The sequence below is a fragment of the Symsagittifera roscoffensis genome, chromosome 7, assembly GCF_963678635.1.
Source record: "Symsagittifera roscoffensis chromosome 7, txSymRosc1.1, whole genome shotgun sequence".
In the NCBI taxonomy this organism is placed as follows: Eukaryota; Metazoa; Xenacoelomorpha; order Acoela; family Convolutidae; genus Symsagittifera; species Symsagittifera roscoffensis.
This window is the reverse complement of record NC_087068.1, coordinates 57,187,452-57,208,711: the sequence shown is the minus strand read 5'-3', so window position 1 is coordinate 57,208,711 and position 21,260 is coordinate 57,187,452. Positions and strand designations below refer to the sequence as shown.

Sequence of the window (21,260 nt, the reverse complement as noted above, 5' to 3'; positions counted from 1 at the left end):
GATTGGCCTGGCGATAAGCAAGGGTATTGCAATCGGGTACTAGATTTTTTTCCGTTAATAACTCTAGGCACAAGACTCTCTTTTAATCTCGACTCATTTCCTGAGGCCTCTATTAGCAACAGATTTACCGCTACCATTGATTTTTTCTGCATGTCAGTATTTTTAATACCTGTCCTATAGGAATTTATCTTTTTATGTTGGTTGTAATTTTATCAACTCGATTTGATAAAATTCATTTTTTTGTTTTTTCTTTTTTGTTTTTTTTTGGCTTGTTAGCCAATAATTCACAACAACAAATCCGTTACTGAGTGGTAATACCGTTCCGTTACTGAGTGTATAAATGCTGGGTAAGAATTAATTTCAACAGTAAACATTTTCAATTTTTTTTAATTTTGAGATACCGAAATTCCAAACCAATCTTAACAGCAAGCTAGTTTAAGTGAAATCAAGTTTATTTTATACACAAGTCTGTGATATTCTATTTATTTTGTTTTGATTACTTTTCTTTTCTACGAGGGCAGAGGATGTTGATATTACTCAATAAGGTGGATTTGTCTTAAGTTATTTTTGTTAAACATTTGTGTAGCCACCAAAAAAACAGCCGATTTTAGAACGGAGTTAAACTTGTTTTTACTAATTACCACTGTCGTGATTTTGGGAGTAGAGAGAGATCAGTTGGAGCAGAAAAGAAGAGTGTCTGACTTAGCGTCCTGGAAATGTAAAGTTTAAAGAGAGAAGGTTTAGTAGGTGCGCAGCTCGCACGAACGAAAGGATTGAAAAGAAGCAGAAGTTCAAAAGAAATTAAAAGGCCCGTGGACGTAAAGTAGTAATGCTTGATGCTTGCAGTAACAGCAACGTAGCTTAAAGGAAAAATAATTGTCCGGAGTGCTGACAACACCACTTCAAGTCCAAGCAGGAACTCCAAAAAAACATAGTTCTTTATGAAAGATGAGAAAAAAGTAGCAGGTGCAAAAAATTGAAGAGGTCTGCGGAAACATAAAAAACATCATTTAGAGTTTAGGAATTTTGAATGAGAATGAGTTAGAAATTGCAAATAGAGGATTCAAAGCAAAAAATGATTTAAAGAAACCTAATAGTGTTCTCAATGATTCGAACTAACTTCACTGTTCTACGATCAGATGATTTACCTCTGAACTATTCCCCCTCAAAATGCACAGACCATTTGCTACAAGTCAAAACAAAGAAAAATGAATTATTTGAAAATGAAGAAAAGCTGAAGAAAAAGAGTTTGTTCAATAGCTTTGAGTGCTCCTAATTTCATTGTCAGTTTAATACATCTGTCAAATAGGAGATTCCAGTGAGGACGGATAGTTTTAGCTTTTGAACTTGAAAATATAACATTTTTGTTCTCTTTAAAAAAGCATAAAAAACAGAAAAGAAAAAATTGCTTTTCACTACGGGCATCAAGCCTGGTTTCCTCTGATTGGGAGTAAAATGAATTTAGGTACAAAATCTTTTCCAACTGTTTTCGATATATGACGTAAAACAATACGAAATAATTTTATACGGCAGAATTTTTTTTTGTATACAGAAAATGCTTCTAAATTGAATAATATGGCTTCTATACTTTCCTTCTCCTTAGCATTTTTTTCTATGCGATTGGAAGCACATCAAACACATTTCGGACTTTTCAAATCAGGATGACTTGATTGTTTCAATCAGTTCAAGCTAAAAATTGAAGAAAAAAAATCATGTTTTTTATCAGCTTCTCGATCTACCAATTACAGCTTCTCGATCTACCAATACATAAGTGTCAAATGGGACAAAAATTTAGTTATCTGAAATCATCATGTATAACCACAGTATTATGTGTGAGGCGATCAGGGGGTGGGGGTCGTGGTTTCGGTCCACCATGTATTAATATAGGCTATAGATTTCCGGTACCGCCAGCTACGCATTCGGATAGAGAATAGGTTTTCAATGTATTAAGATAAGTCTTAGGTTTCCCCATGTATTACCACCGAGCTATGACCCATGTTTCCCAATATACCAAGTTACATTAGGTTTCCTCGGCGCCCGAAGTATCCATGTGTTGACATAGTGTATAGACCTATGTATTAAGATCAGTAATAGACCCAATATGTATTAGAATTAATAATAGACTCATTAGGTTTCCCAATGTATTCGGATAAGTTACAGGTTTCAGAGTTTTCAGATGGTTTCGAAAATTTTTTTTGGTTTTTAAAAAAGTTTTGGCGCCCGGTTTTGCCGATGTAGCAATGCTTAAGATTCAAAACGGGAATGTCAAAAATCATATGTATTAAGATAAGTATTCTCAACGTCCTAAATGGGTTTCAGAGTTTCGGATGGTAAGATGGTTAGTTTCAAAAAATAATGGGCACCCGAATTTTCCGTGTATTAAAATAGGGTATAGAATTGTTCATATATTAGGTTTGACATTAGATTTTCTTTGTATTAAGTTGTGGTTTAGAATCTGTAATAATTTAAGACGCAACGCTTTTGTATCATGGTAAGAAAACGCGATATGTATCAAACGAAACCGAATGGCTAACTGTAATTCAATTGGGAGTGATTTCTCAGCCGGATTAATTAGCCGCTTACACGTCAAAAGAGTGTTCAATTACGCCAAACTAGCAGGTGGCAAAACTACAAAAAAAATACTACTTTGTATCCGAAGTGTGAATTCGCCTCAGAGTTGTTGTGTGTAGGCCGTATAAAATGCTGACGCGGGGGGGAGGGGTAAACTCCAAGCTCTCAGTAAAGTCCATAAGGGCGATTGGTTTCTCTTGCAGGCCTCAGTGTCATAATGCTTAATTCTCAATATCTATTGTATTCCTAGTTGCCATTTTGCTCTGTGCACAGCTGTATATATAGACTTACCCTGTATATTTTGCAAGATTGATACTACGCCGCGTTGCTGTAATTTTAACCAATAGTAGTTTTTAGTTTGATGAACGTCTTAGGTTTAATTTATAAAGAATCTTTTCCAGTCCAAGAACCGATTTGAATAATTCAAATTCCGGATTTAAAAAAAAAACAAACTAAACTGATTTAAGACATAGACTGGAAAATGTTCTTTCCTGTATCTATTTAATCATTGTAGATGGCAATGTTGTTGGAAAGTATGTAGAAATTTAGTTTGTTGTAATGATGTTGTTTATTTTGATAATGCATTGTAGCCAGTTAATTGAAATCTTGCTGCCTCGAGTTTCTACTTTGAGATGAGCTAATTGTGAGTCTTATCTGGCACATGGACGACCAAATAAGATGATGTTTGATGGCTTTTTGAAAATTAAATTAGGTTTGTTACAGTTGGAATCAAAAACAAACGCCCCTGCCCTCCCACCCCCAGAAATTTGACTTCTGCAAAAAATAGGTCCTTTTGACGCGCTCGGAAAATCAATTTGAAGAACCTGCAAAAGGTCGACAAAATTTTGGATTATTCGAACTTGTCAGATGAGTTGAACATGATTTGTTATAACGTTCAACTATTTCACTGAGAAGTCCTCTTGAGTAAAGAAGTTTTATCTTTTTGAGAAATTTTGAAAAGTGAAGGAAATTGTGATTTATCATAAATAAACTTTTTTTTCGTGATTCGAACGACATCGAAAAGTTTTCAAAAAGTTGTGTCATTGTGGAGTAGAATAATTTCGAGTGATAAGAGATGGTAACGTTAGTTAAATTGGTTATTTAGACTAATCAAAAAAAAAACTTTTTTAAAAAATTAAAAATTAGTTTTGGAAAAACTCATTTGGCGCTTCCATGGCAAAAAAAAATATTTCTGAGAAAATCGAGAAGTTATTTGTCCAACAAAATTTGTCGTTACTTTTGAGTGTTTAAATTCATCAAAAGTTCTTTTAGTACGTTTTTGATGAGAAATTTTTATACACCAAAAGAATTTAGGTAAACTAAGCATAAGCGACAACAGTTTTCTTTAAAAAAATTATGTATGTGTGTATTTGTGTGTGCGTACACACATATGCACGCACGCACACACACACATTGTTTTTCTTGAAGACAACTCTTGTCAGTTATGCCTGATTAACCAAATTTCTACTGGTATGCTTAGTGTTCTCATCACAGAAGGTACTAGAAGAAATTTTGATGAATTAACTAATTTCAGGAACTTCTTTTGAATTTTATTAATGTTGACGGAATATTCTGAGCTACTTGCACAGCAACCGGCTATCCTTGTTGGTTTAATGATTTCACCTCCTTTGATTTAAAAAAAACACGGAAACTTGGAAAGTCAAGTCGGTTGCATTGCAAGCAGCAGCGAATGTTCTGACCACAATAATCATTTCTAAATTTTCTGTCGTTTTCATGAAAAAATAATATTGAAAAAATTGATAATAACATGACCAAATTTTGAGCTCAAGTAAAATCATATTAAGCGTGATTTTTCTAGCGGTATACTGGTCCAGTAAAAAGAAAAATTTTCTGGAACGTTGCTTATTTTACGCCTCGAGACCTGCTTTTCTATTAAGAGGATTTTGTTTTCAATTTTTCATCAAAAAAAATTTCGTAAAAGATAGACAAATTGTTGGTTATTATTATTTTTTTTCGAATGAAAAGTCGTTTTTTTCTTTTTTAGTAGAAATTTGCGCTTAGTTTGGCAGTGCAGCTCTACAAAATATGGCTTTGGAAACCTTAAATTTTCGATTAAAGTTTTTGCTGGGTTTTCAAGGCATGAATATGGAACCCAATATGCCGAATTCGATTGTCTGTCCACTGCCTTTTGGGTTGTCGGTGAGAATACACTTGAAAACAACATCCATAAAAAATCAAAACAACTTAACTCACTAGAGTTCAGAGTGCAAAACAATTAACTAATTTTTTGTGAAATTGTGCTTAAGTTAGCGGTAAGTAATACACGCTAAAAATCCTAATTGATGTTAAAGGCCTGAATATATAACTTGAAGAATGCGATATAAATATAAAAAAGCTATGGTCTGTCACTTCTTGAAGGATTGTCTGTACACTGCTTTGGGTGCTCTGAATGTAACTGAAACCGAGAGCTAAACAAACCCTTGTTAAAAACACCGGATTATTGAGATAAACAAGAATCGCAGGCACAGCAATTAGCTTTTACGGCTACAACCTTAGTGACAACGCTGAGCTTTCAACCATTTTGAAGAGTTATCTTATAATCTTACCGTTTCAAAATCGTAAGCTCATATTATTTATTAAAATGGAACAAAATCCAATTGTACTAATTACCCACTTGTATTTTATTAAACCAATTTTGGGGACGATTTTCTTTAAGTTGAATAACAAGCATTTAGGAAATATTATAAATAAAATAATGTTGTAACACATTTTCAGTAATGGATTCTAAAACAGAAAAGTCAAATTGACGCTATCTTGGACCCAACTGAATAATTAGTTAAAAGTTTGGAAGATAAGATTGACTAGATTTTGTTTGTACTTTAATAGGCTTGAAAAAAAAACGTTTGACACTGAAGGTCATTAAAATTTAATGAAAAATTCGAATTGTACGGTCTACAGTAAAGCTTTCAGTCTTTCAATATCATACATAAATTGATAATTGCGAGTAGTACGTTAGTTATATGATGTGATTTTCCAATGAAGAAATTGTTAAATATTGTGTATCAAAAGGTGCGGTCTTGGATTAATTGTTGTTCTTGCTTTGTAGTTCTGACGAGCCAAATATCTGTCAGCTCAGTACAGCAGTGTTCGTTGTGGATAATGCGCATTGTATAGCATAATTAAAGCTCGAAAAAAATATCTAAAGGATGAGGCAAGTGTGATGAAAACAGGTTTTTTGAGAGCAAGCTCAAAATAAACAAGTTTAAAACAGCCGCTTCAGAATTCTAGAATTATTAAAATTTTACAGAAGACTCCATGAAAACTTGAATTTTTTCAATGATGAAAAGTTGAAAAGCTAATCACATTTTGATAACGTTTCACAAAGAGCAACTAGATCATGCGCGATGATATATTAACTCAAATATTAGGAATTAGCAGTGTTAGGATTCAACATATACCGTCAACAGATTCTTAAGCAAGAAAAAAACTTGGATGTCGAAATGAGTTAAACTGCAAGCACAAAAAGACGCAAAATTGAAAATGTGACTTGTTTTTGCATAATATTGTTTTTTCAATTGGAGAAGATCTTTTTTCAAGTGTTACAGTAAGCATTGGGGCTCTGGTTTGTTATTAATTACGTAATTAATCTACATCTTTGTTTGTGATAATAATTCCTTTTCTAAACAGGTTGTTTCGTTTTTTGGATTATGTCTAAGTGATGTAATCTATTAGAATACGCGAAAGGATTTGGCCGATGAAGATAGCACGCGACAAGCTAGTGCTTTTTTTGTATTCGTTCAACCCAAGATAAAGTGCAACCGCACATTTTCATACAATGTTTTTACACAAGCAAAACTTGTGAGATAGTTTGAACTCTCTTTTTTTCAACATAAGTCGCAAAAATTGGTGCGAAGCAAATATTTTTGCGACAAAATGTATTCATTTTGAAAGTGTTCATTTTGATCAATAACCAGCTATTAAGTAGAGCCATTGCTAAGGATATTAACGCAGACTATTATATTACAAATAGCACTTTAACTTCAAGGTATCATGGATCTAGCGTAGAGGTAGTGAAGGGGACCCGCAAAAAATTAAGAGGGTTCGAGCCTGGGCAGGGTCGGATGTTTGTATACTTTGGAACTTTTTTGTATACTCATTGAAATGCGTCCGCTCTATAAATTGAGGCATGTTACTTGGTAAATTTCTTCTTTTTTTTTCAAACTGACGGGTATTGCTAATGCGTCACAATTGGCGTGCGTCACTTAAAAAATTTTGTAGACTCATAGTTTTACTCATTCAGTTTTTCCCAGTAGCGTTATTGGTCATATTTTTGCTTGTGTACGCGAAATGCAACTTCGCCTCTGTGTTAAATTTTAAGGCTATATTCTAAAACGTCCTAGGTAAATGAATTTATGGCACTCTAATTTGGAAGACATTTTTTTTCGAAAATCTTATATAGTCATGTTGTTTTGCAGAATTACACCAATTGAGAAAAAAAAGATAAATTTTTGAGTGCAATTTCGGCCTTGAATACTGGGCTATTTATGAGAAAGTCATATGTTTTTCAGAAGTAGAAATTTCCAAATAAAATCTTGAACAAAAATTTCTAAGCTTTTATCTTTGATATGCTGATGCCAAACAAAGCCTTCCAATTGCGAGTCTCAAAGATCTTGAGGTTCTCAAAGTTTCAAGGTCTCGAGATAAACAAATTTTTCTTTCATTTTTCAATTTTCTTGAACAAGTGATATGTTTTACTCTGACTCAATTTATGGTTATTATCGTATTAGGCTAGTAAAACATATTTTTTGCCATGATTATGGCTGTTTTTGATGAAACAGAGCATGTCGGCCAGCGGCTCTGACTAAAACTCGAAAATTCGATTTTAATTTTCATGAAATAAAATTTCCAAGTTGAAACTCGAAAATGCACCATGTTTTTCTTGGATTGATAGTTCTGACTGGTTGTAAGCTCAGTTTTTCTATGCAGCTGTGTGGGTTTGCTGCTATTTTATAAATTTTTTGTACCATTTTTTATTAGGTTTTATTAGGAGATCAACGCCTTAATCTTGTGAAACTGTCATGCTTTGCCTTGAACTTTTTTAAAGCTATTTGATTACTGAGTTTTATGATAGCTAGCATTGTTTTTATATTTGAAGTTCTCTTCTGTTTGACTGATTGTTTGCGAAGAGTTACTTTTGCCTGTATATCATCTAATAATAAATATATACACGTCACATGTTAAAGCGCATTTTCGCCTATTATGTTTTTTTTGTAAACGTGGGGTGATAATTCTTCTTGCATTTTTTAGGCAACATCTTAAAGTTAAAAGTAAAGGCAACATGCTTTCGAAATCTTCAAAAATAGAAATTCGAAAGAATGTTTGGTCAAAATATCGTTTGGTTTTATTTTCAGCCAGAAAATTGTTCGCAAATCAGTTGTGTTTTATTTGGCGCATTATTAAAAACATTGCTCTCTTTTTCAAATAAAAATTAATTCAAACCAACCAAGCTTTATACAATTTTTCATTTTAGCTCTATGTAAATGAACTGTGCAATGCATCGCTTTGCTTGAAAGTAATATTTTCTTCGCTTACTATTTTCATGCAACCTTTCAAAAATACGAACAATTTGACCACGGTTAAACAGCAAAGTGCTAATTACTTGTCCAAGTCAACCTGTATATTCATCTTTATTCAGTTTTTTGTTCCTATACTTTGAATAAGGTTTTAAAACTGGAAGCTCAATTTCAGTTTTATAGTTTATTTTGATCATATCGTGTCTGGTTAGTACATTGACTATCTAGTTGTTAACCAATGAGTGAAGAGGACTGGGAAGCGACACCGCTCGAAGGGTAACTTGAAACATTCGACAATTCACAAATATGAAAATATAAGTTTGAATACAGAGAAAAAAATCAAGTTTCAAATATTTTCAGTCATAATTTTATCTAAACTACAAAATATCAAAAAAGTTTAGTCTGTTTTCGGCTGTGAACACGATTACTTTGCTGTCCAATATATCTGTTGGAGCGATTCCACTTTTTCAGCAATCCTAATTTGATTTTGTGCTGAGCCAATTTTTTCCGAGTCTTGTTCGTTTTGCGTTTTTAAAGGTGCAGCTTTACCTCTGAGTGATTTTTTTGTTATCATTTCGCCAAAGCAGTAAATATTCGCAGAATTTTGTTAAAATGATCAAAAAATCTTGATGATTTGAACTTCTGACTGAATTTGGTGAACTGTTGGATGTTTCAAAAAGACGGCGACTGGAACGCACTCGTGATGACAACAACGGCAGACAAACAGAAGAAGGTGACGAACCCCCCCAGACAGAACGACGTACGAAATGCAAACAGACATAGCAGACTAGGCATAGAGACCAATCAATATCATATCTTTGAAGTAAATTTGCTAAATGTTTTTGTATGTTTGTTTGATTTGCATTTTATAGCTTTTAAAAGGCGATTCAATGCATTGAAGGGTACCTAATTAGGCATTTTTGATCCGACCATTGAAAATGGGGAGGAACTCTACTTTCGGATGTATTTTAGTTTATCTTTTTCTCTTGTTTTTTGTTTTCTTTTTTTAGTTCAAGTTCGAGCCAAAAACACGATCAAGAAACGTTCATTATATGGAAATTAATTTTTTTAAAATCTTTTTAGGCCCATAAAATTTCATTTTACTATCAAGAAAACTAGTGTTGAATTTTTCTTTCAGCGCATATTCGACAATAAGATTTTCAAAAAAAATTTAAAAAAATTGTACGAAAAAATTAGAAAACTCTAGGATCTAGGATTTTCTCGAAGCCGGGGCGGATTTTCAAAAAAAATTGAAAATTTTGACGACCTTTTTTTAGGACGACCAAATTGATTTTTCGAGCTTTCTCAAAGCACTGAAAAGTTCCTGTTCTTGCCGAAATGTCTGCACCGCAGGCAAATTTTTGAAAAAAAAACAGGTCAAAACAGATGAATCTATCATTTTTCCTCAAGTTTTTTCCCTTTTAGTTACTAAAAAAATAACCCTATGAAAAAATAAATAAATAGCTTTTAGTTTTTTCTTTCATAGGACTATTTTTTTGTTAGCTTGCAAGTTTGCCATAAATTAGTCTGCAGGAAGAATTCTTCTTAAGAGCAGGCAAGTACATTTATGAAACTTTTGTTTTTTTACTCTCCCAGTTTATTTTTTTTGACAGTCTAAAAACTTTTGTATTGTGTGCATATATTGTGTGCATTAAGGATGTTAGTTTCCAGAAAAATAAACACATACAGGCTCCAAAATGTTTTGTATCCTGGCTTTTGAAATAGTTTTCCGCAAAAATTGAAGATATAAAGACAGCAGTTATGATTTTCTTATCAGCAGCCTAGAATTTTTTCGACCTTTTGAATTTTTTTCGAATTTTTGAAATAAAAATTAATTGAAAATTTACAGCGAAAAATCCGAATTATTATAGTATCTAACATGTAATGCATAGTATGTCTGGTTGGTATTAGCCAATCGAACCAAAAATTCATCGTCTGAATCAAACCGAGAGCAGAATGAAGTAAACAATAACAACAACGACAGCGGAAGAGGCCTCAAAAAATCGAGAAAGAGAAAGTCAAAAAAGAAGGCAAAGGTCAGGTTTGCAAGTGAAGAGGAACAAGTGGTGAGTGCAATTATTGTATGTATAGTCGGGGGTAGATGTAGGGGGGTGGGGGTGGGCGAAGGGGCGTACGTTTCTTCTCTTGGCTGACGGAGCTTTGGCGCCAATATATACTAATTTTGAGGGAGTAGTGCGCGAAATTTTTCAAAAAGTGCCTAAACGCCTTTTTTGATCTGTTTTTAGTGCTTTAGGTCTTTTAGTGGTATGAGAGAGCTCAGAAAATCAATTTGATTGACCTAAAAAAAAGGTCGACAAAATTTTCGAATTTTTTTTTTGAAAATCCGCCCCCCCCCCGCGAGAAAATCCTAGATCCGCCCCTGTGGATAGTCAAGGACAAATTGTAATCAATAGTCTTTTAAGTAAGCGAATCTAAACGAAATTAATTAACCTAAAACTGCTCTTTTTTATTGTTGGAAACCATTTGTTTTTACGTATTTCAGCAATTGAACAACCGTTTCAAAAATTTCAATTCTGAGCTATTTTCTGAGGAAAAAAAGATGCTCAAGGCTACCTATATGGTCAACATTTTGATATTGAATATCTAGAAAAATTAGAATCATTTCACATCAACTCAAATAAAAAATAAAACTTCAACATGCAGTTTTTAAGTTAAATTTTTGCGTTAACCACTATTTAATGTTTTTCAGTTGGTAAATTCTTTCGGAACTCCGCTCTGTGTTTGCAATTTCGGTTTTCTGAAGTAATTTTTTAAAAGTGAAAATTAAATTTTACACCATAACATTTTTCTCTTGTTATCTGCAGTTTTGTATTTGATAGTAAGATTTAAAATATGATATTTGACCGGAAAATTTTTTGCGAATTTTGGTATTTTTGTAAACAGGATCTGGCGATTGCACCAGTGGCCGACGAACGAGACGGACTTCCTGTGACGTCAGATGAAGCAAGCACCATCGCCGACTGGGAACAGACTACCCAACTTCTCTCGTCGACTCTTCAGAACATGGACGACGAGATGATTGCATCATCGCTGATGCGCACCCAGTACATCGACATAGCTCCAAATAGCGACCAGTTCGAACAGCAGGAGACCCAGAGACGCTACAGCAGTCCTAAGAGTCGCGATCGGAAAGAGCTTCAGTCGGTAAGTAATTATACCACCTATAGTTAACTTCCATTCTTGACAAAATCCTTTTCGGCCAACAAATCTAAACGAAGTTAGATAATCCAGAACCAGGGGCGTATAAAGAAGGGAGGCGGACTCCCCCCCCCCTCAAGGATTCAACCTATTCACCAACCTGCTCAGAACTGCCCATTTTGAGGTCTGAAACTAATTTTTTAAAACTATTCTATAAACGTAAAAACCTTTAATAAGCACCGTTTTTTGAGGTGCTCATGATCGCTGATATTGTCACGAGCTTAGCGTTTAATTTACATGTACACCAGACTAGCTTGTCTTGAAACTGAAAAATTCAAACATATAAAAAGTATGACGCAAACATCATCAGTTTTCCTGTTTAATTTCGCAGAGCGCATTACATTCGCGTCGATCTAGATTTTTTTTTTTGCTGCGGCAAATATTTTTGAAGTTTTTTTCACATTTGTTTTTAATCACTTCCAAATTTTAAGCAGTTTTCCAAAACAGCAGGTCACAAAAGTTTGGAATTTGTTTTTAATTAACAGTTTGATAATGAGCAACCAAATGACGGCAACAAAGGTCGCCACTTTCCCCGAGCAGATCCCGACCCGAATAGGTCCAACATGAACAACAGTTATGTCACAATGCATGGCGGCAAAACCGAAGACGGCAACGACACGAAAGTCGAAGATGACTCGGGGAGAAAAAATAAGAACGAAGTGAACGATACCCAAATATCGAAACGAACTGTGAATGAGATCTCGTTTGACACGACTTATCAGATACCGAATAACGAGACGACAATCAGACTGAACAGAAATGATGTTTTGGGTTAGTTAATTTGTTTTGTTATTTTTTTGTGGTTTTGATATTTATCTCTCCTCAATGTATTGCATCAACGAGCTTGCGATTGTTGTCTTATACGATTTGTCTTCTCAACCCAATTAGCGCATTCTACTGCAAAGTTGTTGTGCAAAGTTAATCAAAATAATCGTTTCTGCGAGAATTTGTATACACTTTTGAAGATATCGCCGCCCTGAGCCCAAACGTATACTTCACCCGCAATCATTTTTTTCGATCTTTTCATTTTTGTTAATTTATTAAGAGTACAGTGCTGATTTAAATTATCCGGACAAAATAAACAAAACTTGAATTTTCAAACGCGTTTTTCTCAAATTGGGTCAAAAAGTGAACAGAACAAAAGTTGCTTAGAATCTCATCAAAGTTAATATGATGCAGTTTTTTCTCCGAAATTCTCAACCAAAATTTTACCCCAAAAATGGGTCATTTTGGCTTTTTTCAACTAATCAAGAATTACACTGAAACTACTTTGTTAATTGATGAGAAAATTGAATCACAAGAAGCCTGCTATATAGCCCAACAAAGTTTAAGAAGAGTTAAATCTCCAAAAACCAGTATTAGAGAAAAAGTTTGTACTTCATAGTCAATAAATGTGATTTCTACTACGTAAAACCCAGCATATCTGTTAAAAAACAAATTTTAAACAATTTGCGCAAACTTAACCCTTCTTAAACTTAAAATTTAACCCTTCTTAAGCTTTGTTGGGCTATGTAAGAGGCTTCTTGTGATATAATTTTCACATCAATTAATAAAGTATTTTCAGTGTAATTCTTGATTAATTGAAAAAAACCAAAATGACCCATTTTTAGGGTAAAATTTTGGTTGAGAATTTCGGGGAAAAAATTGCACTATTTTAATTTTTATGAAATTCTAAGCAATTTTTGTTCTCTTCTTTTTTTGTCTAATCTTAACCCAATTTGAGAAAAATGCGTTTCAAAATTCAAGTTTTGTTCGTTTTGTCCGCATAATTAAAATCAGCACTGTATTTATAGGCAATTTTTTTGCACTTACCTATGAAGCTGACAGCGTGAGCGGAACCTGAATGAGCGCGGCAAATAGATCCAAAGACCGAAATAGTTCAAATAATCAATCCAAACTGATTTGAGGCAATCCATATGGTTGCATTAATTTTTCTTCTATACTCTAATGATTACACTTGCGATCAGCTTTGTGTTCATATAATGAACCTGCTTTTTTTCTAACCTAACTCGCAAATGAAAGTGTTCACTTGGAAATTTCACTGTAGCATTGGAAAATGCATAGCATCTGTTCTCTGTTTTATTTGTGACTGAGTGGTTAATGGATCCTATTAAGCTTCGTGTGCGAGACTCCTAATCTCTAGTTCGCAGGTTCAATTCTCAGAAGTAGATGAAATTTAGCTAATTCGAGGCTTATTTCTTATTTTTTATTGCACTTTATAGAGCTGCTTTTTTCGTGTTCTCGCAAGTGTTTGCGAAGCCAAGCTTTGCCTCCGAGTAATTTTGTTATTCCTACTTCCTGTTATTTTTTCAAGGAGAAAATGAAAAAAAAATGTGCTCGGGAAGGTTTTTCCCCAGACAAGTTTCGAGTTATAAACTAGCAAGTTTCGTCAAAGTTTTTAAACAATGTGCATTATATTGATGCCGTGAGCTCATACTCAGAAACGTTTTCTGCGACCATTTTTTGCTAAGTCTGAAAATTGCCCACATGGAACTTATTTCGCGCAATGTTTCCAGTTTTCTAATAGCACCTGGCGTAGACAGTGAATTAGCAAGTCTCAGAAACCATTAAGAACTGAGCAGAGGCCAGCTAATTGTTTCAAATAATAAGCTCATATACACAAAAAATTTCTATTTGTAAACGAAATTGCGTAGAGCGAGAATTTTTTCCGAATTTGAATTATTTTTAAGCCACAAATTACTACATATTTTAAGGGTAGTCGAATTTTTCAATGTTCCGCTCTGATACAAGGAGCAGTACTTGAAGTTGATTGTGGTTTAAAGCCTTTTGCTCTATTTTTTGCTTTTTCAGTCCGATCACATTTTTGCTTTTTTAGTCCTATGGCTTGGGTGTTTTTGTTTTTGCCCATTTTTGGGTACTACAAAAAAAACTCGCTGGGAGTCAAATACACCATCTTATCAAAATTGTGCTGGTCGTGATTTCAATTTTAAAAAATCTCTGTCAAAAAATTTGGCCTAAATTTTTTCAAACTAAATGAAACAAAACATAGAAATGACCCGATGAGAGGATAAACTAGATCTTTTTTGCATTTTGAACAATATTTTAGCTATTATTGCAGATCTTTTAGTAGATCAAAAATTAAAAGTTATGTTAAGGCAAATATGACTGCTTCTACTGCCTTCTTTTTTACTGTCACGTTAAGACAAATTATTTATTCATTTGTAAATTGTGGTTTTCTAAGTGCTGATAAATGAAGTAAAATTCAAGTAATTTAACATGCCTGATTTTTGTTTTTTGTTAATCAAAGCTTTTTACGCCCAACTTTCCATGCCCTTAAAAAAATCCCATTCCACGTTACTCCAAAAGTGTTTTTTTTTCCTTAGGTTGCAATTGCAAGATTGTTTTGTATGTCTTATAACTCAATGTTTGCAACTCGCTAGATAAAATTGATGTCGTTTCTCGGTTTATCTGTTGTGCATTGTCATCATTTTATTGAAAACTCTTCTGCTTTAGAGGAAAGTGAAACGCCTGCATCAACAATGGAAGCAGAAATATATGGGATGACGGAATCTCCAGGAAATTACGGTGAAATCGACACCCCTCTTCTAGAACCCCAGATAATATCGCTTCCTCGCTCGGAAGTGACTCTGGTCCTGGTCAACATCGGATGTCCGGAAACATATCAGCAAGATTTCCAGGCATGTTTGCTGACATTCCCATTCTTTGATCTCAAAAAGAAACGCAGATTAGTCAGTTTTGCTCAAGTACTGATAGTTTATAATATTTGTTAAAAACAACGTGAACTTTCTCCAAATTTTTATGCATTTCGCTTTGTTAAATTGTGGCGCTCGGGTAGCGATGATGCCCAGCAATCATATGATTACTGGTTCGTATCGCGCGTGCGCTCCAATTTGCAAGGTGAGCTCTTGCAAGTAAGTCATAGCTTAATAGGTGCTTGTTATATACTCTCTTGTCAGTCTAAATAATGAACCTTTGGGATATGCCTCCGGGTTGGTTGACTAAAAAAATGGAAAATAGATATATATTTTTTGAAATCTTGTAATTATGCGGTTTAAATAGTTTATCTGGAATTTTTATAAAATCTTTTTTTATTACTAACTGCTTCTTGAAAGTTTAATTATTAAAAATGATAACTCTTTTCAACTCCCCTCCACACATTTCAAAGTTTTAATTTTTTTCAGTTGTCTTACGTGTTATTATGGCTGAAGCGTGATTTTACGATGCAAGTATGTATTCACAAAAATTGGTTTGTTCACCATGCAAAATTTCATTACAATATGACTGCGTAAAATTTGTTTTTCAAAACTGAAATTCAAATGTGGGGGGGGGGGGGGGGGAGGGGTTTGAAAAGAACCAAAATGAACTCTTAAACACTGTTCTGTAGGATTTGATTCGAGAAGTGAACAACGTACAAATCCTCGGCCAATTCTTTGTCGTCTCCGACATCCGACTCGTCAGCTCGGAAAATCCGACTTCGGCCGGCATATTTTCGAAAAGCAACCAAGACAATTTATTCGTGATGGCATTGTACGACGCGACCAAAACGAATGAAGACAGTTTGAAGAGGTTGAGATCAAATTTTGAGAAGGTGAAGTTGCCACGTGAACATATTTTGCTGTGTGGAATTTGCCCAGAAGGAACGAAAGTTGAAGAAAATTTTGACGTCGGGTCAGTATTACGTTTAATTTACCAACCAACTTAAGATATAGTCTCATTGCAGTTAATTAGCATCAAAACGTGCCCGTAACATTTGGAATTTTACCGATCTCTTCTGAACACCCAGAATGTTCATATTGGGCAAAGATTTCGGCGCCAAAGGCGAGGTTTCAAAAAAAAATTTGAGCATTTTTTGAAAAATTTTAACCAAAAACTTTCGTTTTTCACTCAAAATTAATGTTCAAAAAATAATTTTTTTCATGGTTGGTCAGCAAGAGATGAGTGAAAAGAACTCTGCTTCCCCTTCCCCTCCTCGGTACGCTGCTGGGTGTGGTAAACTTTGCGCCCTCATCCTCACAAAAAAACCCGGGTTAAAGTCCATAGAAGAAAAATGCTTATCATACAGTTTCATACATGAAGTCTATGAAAATGATGCTTATCATACAAATTTCATACAAAACTTAAAAATTGTTAAAAAAAATTTCAATGAACATTTTAGGTTTTTTGCTTTTTTGAAGCTTTCTGGTCAATAAAAAATGATTTAAAGTTTTCGATAAAACAATGCTTTTCATACAATTTTCATGAATGAAATTATAAGATAATCATTTTGTCATAGAAAAAATGAAATTTCCATAAATCAACAAAAAACGTGTCTGCGTAACTTTAAATAGATTTAAATTATTTTATCTAAGATAGAGGTCATTTTGACAATCAAAAACATAATTTTATTTTCGGTCGGAAAAATGCTTGTCATCTAATTTCCATACATGAAAATTGTATATGCATTTTTTCATAAACAAAAACACAAATTTGCGGTAAAACAAAATTTAATCCTTTTTTTGGTTGCAAACTTGCTTTTGTGCTCAAATTAAACTTAACGAAAAAAAAATTGCTTGCATAATTTGACTGTTTGCTTATAACGTAGTCCAGGATAAACTTTTCAGCCAATAAATCCAAAAAACACAAAAAGTGTTTTTTTGTTCCATTTGCTAAAATAAAATTAAATTTCTAAAAAAAAACGGCCTATTTTTCTCAACCACCAAAATATTCAAACTAAAACTCATCTAGCCATATACAAAAAGTTACATTTATAGAATATAATTCCAAGTGAAAATGTTAAAATTAACTTACATGGCTAAAATCACCAGTTTATCTGCGTGGTAACTGCCAGTTACACTCTGGGCTTTCTTATGACGAAAAATCTTTGGTTAGTGTTTCGGATGACCCCCAAAACTTCAAAAAAAATTTTGTGTTTTCATTTAAGGAAAAAATGCTTGTCAGACAATTTCATAGTATGGAAAAAAAAGCTTATCATACAATTTCATAGTATGGAAAAAATCTTATCATGCTATTTTTATACAATTTTGGGGATAAAAAACTGATTAAAAAGCTTAAATTTTAATTCCAGTGTATGGAAAAAAATGCTTGTTATAAAATTTCATGGAAAAGTTGTTTCTTTTGCTACTTTCATAGATTTTCTTTTGCTCTATGAAAGAGTAGGATAAACTTTTTTTTTCATATATGAAAATTGTTTAAAAAGCATTTTTTGTCAACCCGGAAAGACATCTGAAAACAACATCGAAAAAATTAGCCCCTGTTCCACAGTTCCCATGATTATTGTTTTTCCAAATCTGCTTCTTGATTTTTATCCAAAGTTTTCACCAAAAAGTTAGTTGAAGTATGAACGCAAAGTTTAAAATAAGCCAATATTTATTAGATTTCAAATAGCCGTATGTCACGAAAAATTGTAAAGTCTGTCAAAATTTTCAGCAGTATCTTATGGTTCCTACCTTTTTTTGTTTTTTCCCGCAAAATCAGTTACCACAAACAATAATCGGACTGGGTTGAGTGATATGTCATTTTAAAGCTCCTACAGTCGTGATTGAAACGACATTGATAAATTTCAAAAAGTTTTCCCTGTGTTGCATTTTTTGATTTTTCGAGCAAATAAAGCGAGCGAGCAGTCTTATTTTAACTGCTTAAAAGCTTACAATAGCTTAATTTTTAACAAAAAAAAATAGTTTACTTGAGTAACGTTACTTTGAGTATTTAAGCGCTTTTTTGGAACCAAAGTTTTAAAAAAATAAAAATACTGCAAAACTTGAAAAAAAAATTGTTTCCATTTTCAAGTAAAATTTCTGAAAAATTGTTGTTCAATTGACTTATTTTAGTATGACTGTTGAATATACCTAATCTCCAGTTTTTTTTCAGCTTCTTTTATCACACCACACCAAAAAAAAACGACATTTGTTTGAAAAAATTTTGTTGTATTTTTTTAAGACTATGGTCAGAACATTCTGTGCCACTCGCACAGTAATCGGCTGTTTTTGTTTGCTTGCACAGTAATCGGCTGTTCTTGTTCTTTATTCTCGATTTTATACAGAAAAGTCTGCAAATTTACGTAAGGATAGATTCGATTTAGTTACAACCATTTTGCGAACGATAAGCGATTCTTTACAGATAGCATCTTTTTTTCCACCAAACAAAATCGGTTTTTAGTGCCAAAATAATCAATTGTTATTTTCTATGAAATCTTTATAAAATCTTGAGATAATCTGCACGTAGTCAGTTTATACATAAATTTACTAATTTACAATACACAGTAGATAATCTGTAGATAATATATAGATAATCTGTAGATAATCTGTATAAATTTATAGGGGTTGTGATCATTTATTTTTTGACCATTCAAAATTTAAATTAATGATTCTTTTTTTTTCACAAATTTAACAAAAATTTGTAGTCAGGAAAGATTTTTCTTGGTGTTACAATGAGCTGAATTCAATAGAAGAAAATTGTTTACCGAAAACTACAAGTTTCAAGAGATCCCTCTAAGATTTCGCAATTTAAGGGTTCCCGCGGAAAAGAGTAATTTCTTGCAAAACTTCCTCAAATGTCATTTAAAAGATCAACTTCTTCAGCGCAATTTTGAGAGAAAACATCCATAAAAATTAGAGAAGTTAACATAGAGCAATTAGTTTTGGCTGCAACTTATTTCCACAAAAATGATTTTAAAGTTTTATTTCAGATCAAACATCAGTACAAAAATAGCATCGAAAAGCCTACATTATAGTTTTGTTTCAATTTACTCATATTGTCTGATTGGCGAGAATGTTGCGAAAATCAGTATAAAGTCTGTATATAGTCTGTATATAATCTGTATATAATCTGTTTTTAATCAGTATATAATCAGTTGATAATCTGTAGATAATCTTTAAATAATCTATATACAATCTGTATATAGTATGGATGCAATTTGATGCAGAAAAATAGTTTAAGAATGTTCTGATAGTGGTTATATGATGAAGATATAAAACAGTATAGAACTTTTGCAAAACAAAATGCATTATAATTGATTATTAGATTTACATAATCGAAATTTTACTAGATAAAATTACAACAGATCTGAAACCTGTAAGATTAAGACTATGCTCGGAACATTCTGTGCCACTTGCTCAGTAATCTGCTATCCTTGTTTGCAATTTATATACATTGATAGATTTTATGGTTGTATAAATCTAGCCGAAGGATAAGCAGGCTGCCATATTAAACCAGCTAAAGATTTATAGTGTTTACGTAATCATTATCTAAAAACTGCTGTGAAAATCAATTGAATGCGTCAATACAAATGACTTAGCTTATGGCTGGTGTTACACGCTGCTACTTTTGGTTCGGATTTGATTTGGCCAAAGGTTGAATAAACCCGAATAAACCCATGTTGAATAAAGACAAATCAAAACCCAACTATTTTAGCCTTTTCGCCCTGAAGAACAAAATGCTGCACAAGATTTGTCACCTGACATTCCCAGCTGTCTCGCAATCCATCGAGTGGGCAATCAGGATGCGCCTGGACTCCACCTCCCAGATCACCCTCGTGCCCTCCCGATCCACCCCCGGCTCACCTGTTGTGAACAGACTCGTGTCCGACAAACACTTCGACTCCGTGTCCGTCAATCACAAACACGATATCGATCTGACATTCTCCGTCTGTTTAATTGGACCTCCGAGATCTGGAAAGTCCAATATAGTACAGAGGTTCGTCTACAATTCGTATCAGGAGTTGTACCAGAAAACAATCGGCGCCGACTTTCATCAAAAAGATGTTCGATTGAATCATAAAAATCTGCGACTTCAAATGTGGGACTTCGGAAAAGGTTTCGAAACTATTGTCGAAGATCATTTGGTTTCAGCGCGATGTGTGATCGCAGTTTTTGATCACACAAGTAGGAGTTCGCTCGAATCTTTGTCAAACATGTTAGACGAATACAGCGGAGTCTTATCCGATAAAGTTCTCGTGATAGCCGGAACAAAGTCAGACTTAAACGAAACCGATATCAGAAAATCAAGCGAGATCCAGTGTGTCGCGGAGCGCTTCAGTGCCATCGGGTGGTTCCCTGTCAGCAGCAAAACAGGCGAAGGGTGTGGAAAACATGCTAGTTGATTGCTGTATAATGGTGATGCAAACGGAGAATTTTGAGAAAAAAGATTACACACATGAGCGAAACCACGGAAATCGAAGATCAATTGGCGAAATCGGGAATCATAAGCAATCATCCACTTGTACTATTATTTAGCTTTCAGTAACTTCATTAAAAATTCAAATTTAAAGTCAAACTTGTTTTTCCAGCCTTAACCGTTTGTTTTGTGTAAAAAAAATATATTTTTAGCTCAATTACTGCAGATAACGATGGCCTTTAAAATTCATAACTAAATTAAAAGCAGTTTTGTGCAATCTAGATTAATTATTACGTGTACAACTTCACCGTACAAAGCACTTTAGAAATCCACTCTGCACTTAAATTTAGCCTGATGCACCCGTGTTGCGCAGTTAGATTGGCAGGTAGCAAAACATCCTTTGCCAAGTTTTTTGGGCGTAGAACGACAAAAGAATTGACAAGAAACCTCAACAAGCTTTCTCGAGAAATTATCTCAATTACAGAGAATTATCTGCACGCTTGTTAAACATGCTTGCTACCCGGTAAGACAAGCGTGCGGATAATTCTTTGTGATTGAGATAATTTCTCGAGAAAGCTTGTTGAGGTTTTTTATCAGTTCTTTTTGCGTTCTACGCCCAAAATACTTGAGGAAGGACGTTTCACTACCTGCCAATCCAGCAAGATTTTAGAAATATATATATATATATATATATATATATATATATATATATATATATATATATATATATAAATTAACTTTCTGAATCAGGAATTTTTAAGCTAAATTTGATCATGTTGAATTAGTTGGCTAAACTCAAGCTATCTGTCAAGGTTAAAAAATAGATTTAATGTTTTTTCCACC

The 21,260-nt window shown here is 33.6% G+C and overlaps 1 protein-coding gene across 1 annotated transcript; it reads left to right on the top strand.

The window, feature by feature from the left end:
* The first annotated feature begins 7,959 nt into the window (after positions 1 to 7,959).
* Positions 7,960 to 20,576, top strand: LOC134851103 (uncharacterized). Its single transcript, XM_063867033.1, has 8 exons — positions 7,960 to 8,381; positions 8,786 to 8,865; positions 10,017 to 10,171; positions 11,010 to 11,270; positions 11,810 to 12,095; positions 14,799 to 14,983; positions 15,691 to 15,974; positions 19,716 to 20,576. Exons 1-8 carry the CDS (start codon positions 8,344 to 8,346, stop codon positions 20,401 to 20,403), a joined length of 1,977 nt encoding a protein of 658 aa, XP_063723103.1. The 5' UTR covers positions 7,960 to 8,343; the 3' UTR covers positions 20,404 to 20,576.
* Positions 20,577 to 21,260: the final 684 nt, after the last annotated feature.

Coding starts and splice junctions, on each gene's coding strand:
- LOC134851103 (XM_063867033.1), top strand. CDS start 8,344: ATGAGTGAAGAGGACTGGGAAGCGACACCGCTCGAAGG. Junction 8,382..8,785: donor GAAGCGACACCGCTCGAAGG/GTAACTTGAAAC, acceptor TGTTTCAAAAAG/ACGGCGACTGGAACGCACTC. Junction 10,172..11,009: donor CAAGTGAAGAGGAACAAGTG/GTGAGTGCAATT, acceptor TTTTGTAAACAG/GATCTGGCGATTGCACCAGT.